This window comes from Loxodonta africana, chromosome 10, assembly GCF_030014295.1.
Source record: "Loxodonta africana isolate mLoxAfr1 chromosome 10, mLoxAfr1.hap2, whole genome shotgun sequence".
NCBI classification, from domain to species: Eukaryota; Metazoa; Chordata; class Mammalia; order Proboscidea; family Elephantidae; genus Loxodonta; species Loxodonta africana.
This window is the reverse complement of record NC_087351.1, coordinates 27,003,657-27,015,833: the sequence shown is the minus strand read 5'-3', so window position 1 is coordinate 27,015,833 and position 12,177 is coordinate 27,003,657. Positions and strand designations below refer to the sequence as shown.

At 34.0% G+C, this 12,177-nt stretch overlaps 1 protein-coding gene and 1 pseudogene across 1 annotated transcript; one reads left to right on the top strand and one right to left on the bottom strand.

Annotated features, from left to right (window-relative positions):
• Positions 1-229: 229 nt before the first annotated feature.
• Positions 230-1,633, top strand: LOC100657613 (olfactory receptor 4F15-like; annotated as a pseudogene).
• Positions 1,634-8,571: 6,938 nt separating this feature from the next.
• Positions 8,572-9,584, bottom strand: LOC100657899 (olfactory receptor 4K14-like). The gene has a single exon (XM_003423531.3). It carries the CDS (start codon positions 9,508-9,510, stop codon positions 8,572-8,574), a length of 939 nt encoding a protein of 312 aa, XP_003423579.2. The 5' UTR covers positions 9,511-9,584.
• Positions 9,585-12,177: the final 2,593 nt, after the last annotated feature.

Genomic DNA, 12,177 nt, shown 5'->3' with positions numbered 1-12,177 from the left:
TAGGATAAAAACCAAAGTACTTACCACAGATACAAGACTTTGTCATATCTGCACGTTGTCTATATCATCCCAGGCTAATCTCATCCATTCATCTTCTTGCCCCACTGAGCTCCTGTCTCAGGGCCTTTACACATGACATTTCATTAGCCTAGACTATTTGACTTACATTTTAGTAATAACAACATACTTAGCAGAGTCTAGAGGGGGCACATCTTTGATGAGTTATCAATGAATTACCATAATTATAGCTGTATTTATGCCTATTTAATATTTAGCTGTAAATGCCATTACACTGTAAACTCCATGAAGTCAAGGTCTGTGTTTTACCTTGGATCCTGACATAGTGTGTGGCATAGAGTAAATCTTCATTAGGAATATTAGTTGAATGAATAAATTAATTCATGAATTTGTCAAAATACTTTGTAGCTGTTAGGGAAGATTTCTTTTTATACCAGAATTTAAAAAACAACTTAAATCTGTTTCACTCAATGCTTATTTCTAGCATATTCCTATTGTCATTTCTTTGTTTTTGGTCATTTAGGCAACAACAAAGTCAATGTATGAAGCAAATTTCTCTGAAGTGCCTGAATTTGTGTTCCTGGGACCTTCTACCTCTAGACCAATGCAGCATTTCCTCCTTACCTTCTCTACAGTGTTTTATGTAACAATTGTTCTAGGAAACCTGGTTGTGTTTATAGTCACTTTTGACTCTCATTTGCATTCCCCTATGTACTTCCTGTTAGCCAGCCTCTCATTTATTGATTCGGATCTTTCTACATTAACAGTTCCTAAGATGATCTCTGACCTTGACTCTGAGCAAAACACCATATCATTCCAGGGGTGTGTCATCCAGATATTTGTAGTTTATGTCATGGGTAGATCTGAGATGGTGCTCCTCATAGCCGTGGCTTTGGACTGATATGTGGTCATATGTAAACCCCTTCACTACCTGACCATCATTAGTCCACAGATGTGTATTTGGCTTCTGGTTGGTGCTTGGGTTATTTGTCTCATTCACTCAGTGGCCCAAATAGCTTTTGTTGTCCATGTGCTTTTTTGTGGCCCTAAAGACATATTTTACCGTGATCCACCTCAGTTTATCGCACTTGCCTGCACAGACACCTACAAGCTGGAATTCATGAATACTGCCTACAATGGGTTCATTTCCATGGGAACCTTCTTCTTACTGATTTTCTCCTGTATCTTCATGCTGGTCATTATGGAAACACTCTTCAGGTGGCTTGTCCAAGGGTCTGTCTACTTTGTCAGCTCACATCACTGTGGTGGTTTTGTTTTTTGGACCGTGCATCTTTGTCTATGTGTGGCCATTTCCCACAGTGCAAGTGGATAAGTTTCTTGCCATTTTGGACTTCATGATTATACATATCCTAAATCCTGCCATCTATACATTGAAGAACAAGAACATGAAGGTGACAATGAAGACGCTGAGTAGTCAACTCCGGAGTTTGAGGAATGTCTCCTAAAAAAGACTTCAGAGCACAAGTGATACCTTCTGTAACCACTACTGTTAATAGAAAGTTAAAAATTTTATACTCTGTTGGGAAAATTTATTGTCTTAAATTCATCAGCTCAAAAAACAATGCATAGTTCATTCTAAGTTAATGATCAGTGATCTTATTATATACTTAATTATTTATCTAATTATTTTTTATAGTTATAAGACTTTAAAATACTGAAAACACACTTGTTGTGTGGCCTACATTTTGACTAGTTGGTAAAACATCGTAACAATTTTTATGAATTCCAAGCTATAGGGCTATATTTGCAGAGCTACTGGTGGATACTGATATTTTCCTGTCATTGAATTGAAAAAAAAAAAAATTATAAAGGGAATGACTGGTTCTTATCATAGTTATTCTTTGGCAAGCAAAGCAGTCACATGTTCTATGTTGGTTCAGATTTGCTGTTCCTTTTTTTTTTTTTTTCTTCCTCTATGCCTTTTTTTAATAAATACATTCGGTTACATGAATATTTCAGAAGAAAGGCCTGGGAGTCTACTTCAGAAAAATCAATCATTGAAATCTCTATGGAACCCAATTTTACTCTGATGTACACGTAGGCACCATGAATGAAATTAAAGTGACATCAATTACCTTTTTTTTAATGTGAATATTCAAATATGAAAACCATCTTTTGTCATAATATGACTATGCAAACTATGTCGCTCATCTAATTTGGAAATTTTCTTTCTTCATCAATGAAGTTTTATCTAATATTTACATTCACAGAAAGGTGCAAAATGGACAGAGAAATAAACAATTACAAGTGTTTTGAATGCCATTTTATGATGTTACTAAAACAGCAAAGTAATGTCTTCCTTGTCTCATTCTTGAATTTAAGCATGTCTTTTAATGTGTACTGTGTGTGAAATGATACAAATTTATGAGTTTAGGATTGGCATTCAGCCAATGATAGTATGACTGGCTGGGATTGAAAAAATATTAAAGGGAGACCTCATATGTCATCTTACTCAACAATGGAACAATGGATGCAGTGCAGGAATGAACACTACTTTATGTTCAGCCATTAAGCCTACGCTTGTTGACTTCCAGACCTGGGAAACTCACTACCACATGAAGTAATGCAATATCTTTTGGTAAAATTTCTTGTTAAAATTGCATTCTTGTATTGAGATGGAATTTGCTTCCTTATAACTTTCATATTATATTCCTCCTTGTATAATTTGAAACTGTGTAGAGTAGAGTAAGGCATTTTCTGTAGTATCCCCTACTTTCATGTTTGAAAATAAAAATGATTCTATTATATCTTCTAGTTTTAAGAATAAATCTTTTCTCTGAGCCTAAATGTATTGAATCTTAAAAAGTTTAGGCCAAATTACCTATTGTGAAAATTTCAGTGTATTTTGTTATTATTGTTATGAAATAATCTAGACACCAGTTAACCTTTCTAATTACCTAGCAACTTCTTTAGCAATTGTTTTACAGGATGACTAATTTTATTTTGGAAGTTGTGATCAGGGCATATGCAGATTATAGAAGTTATTTGATCATGTGGCCTCATATATCAGAAGACCTAGATTGAAATTAATTAGAAACAAATTTACTGAAAATTTTTTGAGGACAATGCAGAATGTTAAATTCAACAGCTATTAAATAGAGAATATATTAAATATAATTTATGATCTGATAATGAAAGAATGAGTGAGAAAATGGAAATAAAAATGGATGAAGTGAAAAACTTTGAAGATGGATAGGGAGTGTAGTAGGTTGAAGGCAGCTAGATGCTAGATGTGAAAGGACAGAAGGGCAAGGAGAAGGACAGCCTCAGGGCTAACATTGGGCTAGCCTGCTTGGGTTGGACCTTCTATGCCTACTCTTGTCTCAGTTTATATTGGATCAAAATCTCTATCTCAACTGCTTGAACAGGAAATTCCAAGGATAAATATCATTTTGAGTTTGGCTTAAACTATAGCTTAGTGTGAACAATCCATGGCTGCTACTATTTTTACATTGTTTTCCTCTACTCCCAAAAACTCCTTTACATAAACTTTTTGCTTAGATTTTTTTCTTCAGGAATGCATGTAGCTCTTGCTTCAAATATGGAAACCAACTTTTGTCATAATATTGCTATGCAAACTATGTCACTCATCTAATTTACTTTTAGCTTTGGTAAAAAGGGTACTGAACCAAGTTCACAGCTTGGCTTTCTATAAACCTCATGTTCTGTGTATCTATGATGTAATTTTATTTAATGTGGCATTCAATCTTAATGTTTTTCCTGGCTCCAACATTTTTGCTGATTGATATTTTTATTTACCAAATGAATTGTTGCAAGTGGTCTTATTTTGAGAAAATTTTCTCTATCTGAATAACTTCATTTTTTAGTTATGAAGTTTACCCACGTTTTTTATGGAAAACTAGAGAATGCAGAAAGGCATTAAAAACACTAATAATATTTGAGTTTCACATGATACTTCTTCCTCTAGAAAGAGATGGATGCTACTTCTCCCTTTATCAAGTTAAATTCAAAATATTATGTAGATAGCAATCTGTATGGACTGGTTTATCTGCTCCAGTTAATTATATGAGAACATGGCAGTTTCTATTATGATCATATGTTATATCAGGTGAGGAATAGTTTCCAGGAAGAAAAAAAAGGAGAAAGATTTAATAGTTCCAGTGGAATTCAGTAGTAAAGGACAATCTTTTCAAAAAATGCTATTTCAATAGAATATCTATATTCAAAAAAATACATAAATAAAACAAAATAATATAAGTCACCTCGAATAATAAAAATAATTTCATTTGATATGATTTAAGACCAGAATGTGAAAATAACACAATAAAACTTAGGAAATGGGAGACTATCCTCATGACCCTCTACAGTAGGAAAGACTTCCTTAAACACAACAAAAGAGCACAAACATTAAAAAAAGAGATTAATTTCCTTTGGAAAGTTAATGAACCCTGTACATAATTTGAATAGTGCTATGCAAAAGGGATTTTGGAGATAGATTTCAAAAAAGCATTTTCATAAAATTAAATATCAATTTTTAATTATAAAGATGAACTCATAACAAACTAGACATTGAATAGTTCTCTTCAAGTAATAAAACATTAAGTCAGGATCTTAAAGCCTTTTTTGTCATTCAAATATTTCAATTATGTATGTTAATGTTTTATTCATGTTTTGATTATGAATTTTTTCATACATTATAATTACACCAACATTCTCCCATGTATTTTATAGTATTTTATGTTTTTTCATTTTTTTTGTATTTCAATGCTTATTGCATATGAAAATAAGACTGTCTATAGCAGTCTTATTTTTATTTATTTTGCAGGTGGGTTGATTTTTATTTTTATTATTTTTTTATTAATTGATTTCCCCACCTTCATTCTAGGATATTCATTTACCCTCAACCCAAGCGTGCAGAGATAAGGTTTTCTTGATTCTCTGTGTTGTTTAAAACCATGTATCATGGTCATGAGGTAAACAAGGAGCCCAAGGCAGCCATGGCTTCTGCTTCAGATTCTCATCCAGTTATTCAGCCTTATCTTCATTTTGGTCTCCAGGGTTTTCCCTTAATTATTTTTCTTTTTAAATAACCTTAACTGTACGAAATTGTAGCCCTGGTGGCACAGTGGTTAAGAGCTCTGCTGCAAACCAAAAGGTTGGCAGTTCAAATCTACCTGCTGCTCCTTGGAAACCCTATGGGGCAATTCTACCTTGTCCTATAGGGTCACTCTGTGTTGGCAACGGGTTTGATTTGGTTGTTTGGTACAAACTTGTACAAGAATATTTCTAGCAACTTTATTAATAATACTCTAGTATGGCTTAATAAAATTCAGACAAAAAAATCCGTGCACAACATAATGGGTAAATTATCATACATTCATCAAAATACTAAAAAAAAAAAAAACTGCTATGTAATAAATAGGAATGAACCACTGATAAATGAAACTGTGATGCATCTTTAAAACTTTATGCAAAGGTAAAGAAGCCAGGCACAGCATAATTGCATTTAAATCATCTTCCAGAACAGGTAAAACTAGTATATAATGAGAGATATAGAGTAATTGTTACTTTGGGGGTTATTGACTTGAAAAGGACATGAAAGAACATTTGGGGTTGTTGAAAATGTTAATACGTTGATCTGGGCAGTAGTTATTGTTTGTTGTTAGGTGCCATCGAGTCAGTTCCATCTCAAGGCAACCCTATGTACATCAGAGCGAAACACTTCCCAGTCCTATGCCATCCTCACAATCGTTGCTATGTTTGAGACCATTGTTGCAGACACAGTGTCAGTCCATCTCTTTGAGGGTCTTCCTCTTTTTCGCTGACCCACTACTTTATCAAGCATGACGTCCTTCTCCAGGGATTGGTCCCTCCTGATAATATGTCCAAAGTATATTAGATGACATTTTCCCATCCTTGCTTCTAAGGAGCGCTCTGGCTGCACTTCTTCCAAGACAAATTTGTTAGTTTTTCTGGAAGTTCCTGGTATATTTGATATTGTCTGCCAGTACATAATTCAAAGGTGTAATTTCTTCTTCAGTGTTCCTTATTTATTGATCAGTTTTCACATTTATATGAGGCAATTGATAATACCATGGCTTGAGTCAGGCATATCTTAGTCCTCAAAGTGATGTCTTTGCTTTTCAACACTTTAAAGAGATCTTTTGATGTTTATTTAACCAATGCAATAAGTCTTTTGACTTCTTGATTGCTATTCCATAAGTGTTGATTGTGGATCCAAGTAAAATGAAATCCTTTACAACTTTCATCTTTTCTCCATTTATCATGATGTTGCTTATTGGTCCAGTTGTGAGGATTTTTGTTTTCTTTTTGTTCAGGCCGTACTTTTTGATCTTCATCCGTATGTGTTTCAACTCCTCTCCCCTCCCAGGAAGCAAGGTTGTGTTATCTGCTTATCACAGGTTGTTAAAGAAATTGAAAAACTGATGAAAAAAACTCAAGCCTTGAGTTGTAATATTGAAGGATTCAATGGGCAAAGTATTGGGCAATGCAGGAAACATCAAAAAAAGATGGAAGGAATACACAGTCACTGTATCAAAAAAAAATTGGTCAGTGTTCAACCAAATCAGGACATAGCATATGTTTTTATTGCAGATTCAATTTCTTTAATAAATATTGAATTGTTAAGATTTTCTTGTTTAGTAACTAGGTCTTAATAGAAAGTTTCCCATTTAGGTAGAATTTTTAATTTATTGGTATAAAGTTGTACATGATATCCTCCATAGCATTTACAGAGATATCTCTTTATCATTCCTCCTATTGGTTATTTTTTCTTCTTGATCAGTCTCGATAATGTGCTTTCAATTTTATTAGTCTTTTCAAATAACCAACTTGTTTTGGTTGATTCTTTTGATTGTTTCCTTAATTTCATTTCCCCTTATTATTTTTATTTCCTACTAATTTTTTAGGTTAAAATTCTTGAGATGGATACTTGGATCATTGATATGCAGCTTTTCTATTTTTTTAACATATGGATCTTTGCAAGCATGGCTACAGCTGCAATCCATGTGGTCTACGTGCTGTATTTTTATTACCATTCAGTTTAAACTTTTTAAAATTTCTATTGTTATTCTTTTTGAAACATGAATTGTTCAGAAGTGTTGAATAATGAAAAGTGAAGTCAAGTTCATATGCTTAGAAATCAGACGGACACTAAGAGTTCTTTTCGTAATCTGTAAGAGCTAATCCTGTAATCTAGCAAGACTCAACCAGCATGCAGTGTTATTATATTCAGTCCCTAGAGAGGTATAAAAGGAAGTTACATGCAGGCCTCAAATTACTTATAAAGAAATGGTGGCATCCATCACTAAAGCTTTATACTAATAAATACAGCTGATAGCATTTTATTTAGAAAATATCCTGAGGAGCTACCATATGTTCCCATATATGTCTGAGTGATATTTCCATGATAATCTGGTTTGGAAAACACAGCTTTCTGGAAACATTTCTTGATATAGTTAGCATTTCTTGTTTTTATATTTTAGGAAATTGAAAACCAGGACTAAAATTACTTCTTTTTTTGTGTTAGTTATTTTGTCATCATAAGCCCATTAATTTATTGACAGAGAGACAAAGATTGATTCACCATTATTTACCTTTTAGTTGTTAGTACAGTGATCACACCACAAGAAGTCATGATCGTATCTTTCCTCTGTTCATGAGATTAAACTAAAAATTATTATGAACATTTGACAAGTATCATCCAAAGGTATAGAATATGCAATATTAAATAGGCAACTTTATTTTAAAAGACTATACAATGCTGATATAACTGGTCTTGCCTAGTCTCACTCTACTAACAATAACACCAACGTTTTCTTGCACATATTCAAATATTATGTATATGTATGTATATAATATGTGAGTGTGTTTATAAACGTATATATTTTCTATTTATTTGTTTACTTTTGGTGTAAGAGCTTTCTTAAAAAGAAAAAAGTTGGTTAGGTATTTAGCTGAGAGCCACACAGCATACCCGAGCCCTGCAGTGAATGAACACAGGCAGTTCATTGTGCTGTTGTTATCGACTGATTCTCCTTGACTTTTTTCTGATCAGTCTAAATTTCTTTTGCTTTCATGCAAGGCATTCTTCCCCGCCCTCACAGCTCCTTTTCTTATGAAATAAACCTATAATCACAAAATTCATTTACTAACATGAGAGAAAAAAAAATTTTCAAAGGATTTTCAAACACTTTTGCCATGTATTTAGGAAAGTCTCTCCAGGGAAACTGAACCTTTAAAAAAATGGCTAAAATGTGAATGGTTAAATTAAAGAGATTGTGTTGTGGAGTACAGGGGCAGTAGTACTATTGTTAGAGTCATTTATCTTTTTTTTCTAAGTGAATGCTGATCACTCAAATATCTTTAGAACTGTCTCTAGTTAACTTAGGGTTGGAGTGAATAAATAAAGTGTTTTTAAACACCAACCATACATCTGGGAATGCTCATAGTTTACAAACATACACAGGGCATTATTTATAATTCAATGTAGAGATCAAAGCATGGCCAAATTAGGGTGAATAGAAAGGATTTTCTGATTACATGAGAGATCTAAAAATTATCCCTCGAAGCCATATGTTGACTTATCAGTCTCTTTATTGCATTTTTAATCTTTTTATTTCTTAGTGTGTAAATGGCTGGATTCAGGAGAGGCGTGATTGCTGTGTAAAACACACCAAGAAATTTGTCCACCCAAGCAATGCTGAATGGCCACAGATAGATGAAGATACAGGGTCCAAAGAACAACACCACCACTATGATGTGGGAAGTACAGGTAGAGAGTGCCTTTGATGCTCCATCCTTAGTGCGAAGGGGAACAGTTAACAGAATATAGGTGTAAGAGATCAGCAAAAGAATGAAGCAGGTTGTTGCCAAGACCCCACTGTCGGCATTTATCAATGTTCCCAGAGTATGTGTATCCATGCAGGCTAGTTTGATCACCAAAGGGATATCACAGAAAAAGCTGTCCACTACTCTGGGTCCACAGAATGGCAGTTCCAGAATCATTGCCATTTGACTCATGGCATGCACAAAGCCAATGATCCATGATATCAAAACTAGCCAGAGGCACTTTTGTCTGTCCATGATCCTGGAGTAATGGAGTGGCTTGCAGATGGCCACATAATGGTCATAAGCCATTGTCACAAGCAGTACCATCTCACCACCTGCAAAGAAATGCACACAGAGAATCTGGCTCATGCAGCCCCCAAATGAAATGGTCTTGTTATCCTTTAGGAAGTCCGTGGTTAGTTTAGGAGTGGTGACTGAGGAAAGGCAGAAATCAACAAATGAGAGATTGGCCAAGAGGAAATACATAGGGGAATGGAGATGAGAGTCAGAGATGATCAAGAACACAATGAGGAGGTTGCCGACAACAGTCGTCAGGTAGAGCATAGAAAATGGCACTAAGAAGAAGCTTTGGAGCTCCTTTGAATTACAAAGTCCACTAAAAATAAATTCAGACACCACAGACTGATTTGCTTCTTCCATTTAGTTCAGTTTGCTGTAATGTGTCCCAAAAGCAAGAGATGAACTGACAACTTCCAGAATGGGATAGGAAAAAAAAGAAAAAAAGATTTAATGTTCAGGTGTTAGAGATCAATTCTCATAGAGAAAATGGGAAATCTTAGCATTGAACTAAGCTCAAAATTGTAAATTAATAGTTATTTCTTAAAAAGGGCTTAGCCTTGTGACCTAAAAGGGAAGCTAACAAAGTTTAAAAGAGCAAGTCAAAAACGTTACTCATTGGAAACACAGTTCTTATGGACATAAAAAATAAAGACTGATTAAAAATATATGAGTTGAAAGTACCTCTCCTACAGGGAATCAGAAGGACCAGTCTCGTTAATTTCTAAGCTCTAAAAATATTCAGAAGTTCTTTATTTTACCAGAATTGATCCAAGGCCATAATCTAAAGCTATGTTTCTGTTACAAAACATGTTTCTCAGAAACAACCCAATTGCCACATTGAAATGTGCGAGTAGATGGAATTGAACCAAAGTCTACTGCAAACACTGGGAAAAACTATTCACGAAATTATTTGAGGAAAGATGTTTATAATCCAAAGACAATTCCAGACACTGAATGCAAATTTGTAGTATTAGATACTGTTTTGCATTTAAAATCTCCTCATTAGAGGCTATTTCCACAAAACTATATATATACCTTCCCCTGAGAAATGTTAACTCTTATATATATTGACTGGTCCTTGGTCATCGCTGGCAAGAGGGAGTACTTTTTTTGAAACTACCTTAAATGACTGACCTACAAAAGCTAATTTTACTCCTAACTGTCCTTCCTGTGAGAAAATATAAATTCCCGTTTCATTTGTCCTACACAATTTACCTATTATAAATTCACCTCAGTGGAAAAAAAAAAAAATTTTCCCTACCCCAAAAAGCCAAATCATTCTTTTATTTCCTGAATTCTTACCTCCCTTCCGCACCTCCCTTCCCTTCTTTCCTTCGTTACTCTGTATTGCTTTATTTCTCCTATTACATTTTCTGTAAATGTAAACTGAGAGATTCAAAGTTGCCTAATTAGCACATATTGCATACCAGGAGTTGTAGTAAGAACTTTACAAACTATCTATTTCAATCATGACAACATTTATTGCCATTTTACAAAGGAGAAAATCTGATTTCCCGAGTCATAAAGCTACACTGTGGCATAACTAGAGTATAAATGGAGGTTTGTCTAACATTTTAAAGTTTCCAGTGTAACTTCTCTATTAGAGATAACTTATGGTAAGAACGTTGGTTTTGAAAACACTAAGAGCATAAGATTTTTGCAATAGGATAACTTGCTTATGAAGAGATAATTCACATGCAAAGAAATGTAAATGACCCAAATGATAAAAAAGACATTTATGTTTATATAAAATTTATTATTTTTAACTGTTTAAAATATACATAGCAAAACATACACAATTAACAATTTCTACATATATATAAAAACTCATTTAACTTCAGTTTTTGTCTTCAAATTGGAATATACTTAATCCTTCTAATCTAAACGACTGAGATTTTCCTATGTTTATCCCTTCAATGAAATGGTAGAACAAGGCAAAATCCAAAAGTAAACAGAAAATATCAGCATAAGGCAGAGGGCCTGTGAAAACAGATCTTCCCCAACTTGGGTGCTTGGAAACTGCTAACATTGTAGAAGGGCAGTGCTTTCTGTTAGTTGGTGGGTGAGACTGTGTAAGGAGTCCAGAAGTCTCAGGGATTAGTGGGGAGTGAAAATTCATCTTTGCTGTGAAAACATCAACTAATTAACATGTGTAGTACTCTAAGCTTAATAGGTATTTAATTAAAAAATACAGCAAAGGGGGGGGAAGATGACTTAGTCTTAAATTGGGGGAATATGAATGAAGAAAATTTAAAAAATCAGATAGTTTGGGATATACTTATCCTACAGAGATCTTCACTGAAGTAAATTCTTCATTGCTGATAAGGCTTACTCTGGATTCTACCTTCCATCTGAAATGAAGTGCAACTTATTTTCTGCTGTGACGAGGTTTACTAAGTGTGCATTCTCCTCACTGCAGCATATATACACTGTGAAAAGTAGCTTCTCACCTGGGAATCTTTCCACCCCTATATTTTAAAAAGAGCCAAGTATTTGGAATGACTTCTTATATCATGCTCCTCAGGGATTCCTTAGCTTCCAACTTTCCCTGAATTGAGACCATCATCTATTAATGCATCCTTTTCCAAGCTAGGTTAAAGACAGATAAGTTAAATACAACTAAGAAACGTTGCTAAAATATAACAAAAGGAAGATTAAAGTATTTTTCAATTTTTATGCATGTTATGGGCATACGACTTTCTTCTTTTTGCTCTGTATCTATCATGAAGTTGAAGTAAGGTGTCAATTCCAATCCCAGCACAAGTTAGATGAGTTACATAGATGAACAAGTGACAGCCAGTTGATCGAAGTCCAATTTATTAAGATTCAAATTAACTTATTAGATGTGTTTGGAACAAATATTGAAGACCTTCTTCATCCTTTCCCATTCTTCTCTTACTTCTCAGAGGTAATAACTATCTATAACGTGGAATGTATCGTTCTATTACTCTTCACATAAATAGCAATAAGTGTACATATCAACATAATATACCACTGGAGAGTTCTTTTTTTCTTTTTTATTGCTGC

Excerpts from the sequence above, each read along its gene's own strand:
- LOC100657899 (XM_003423531.3), bottom strand. The coding sequence starts at position 9,510 with ATGGAAGAAGCAAATCAGTCTGTGGTGTCTGAATTTATTTTTAGTGGA.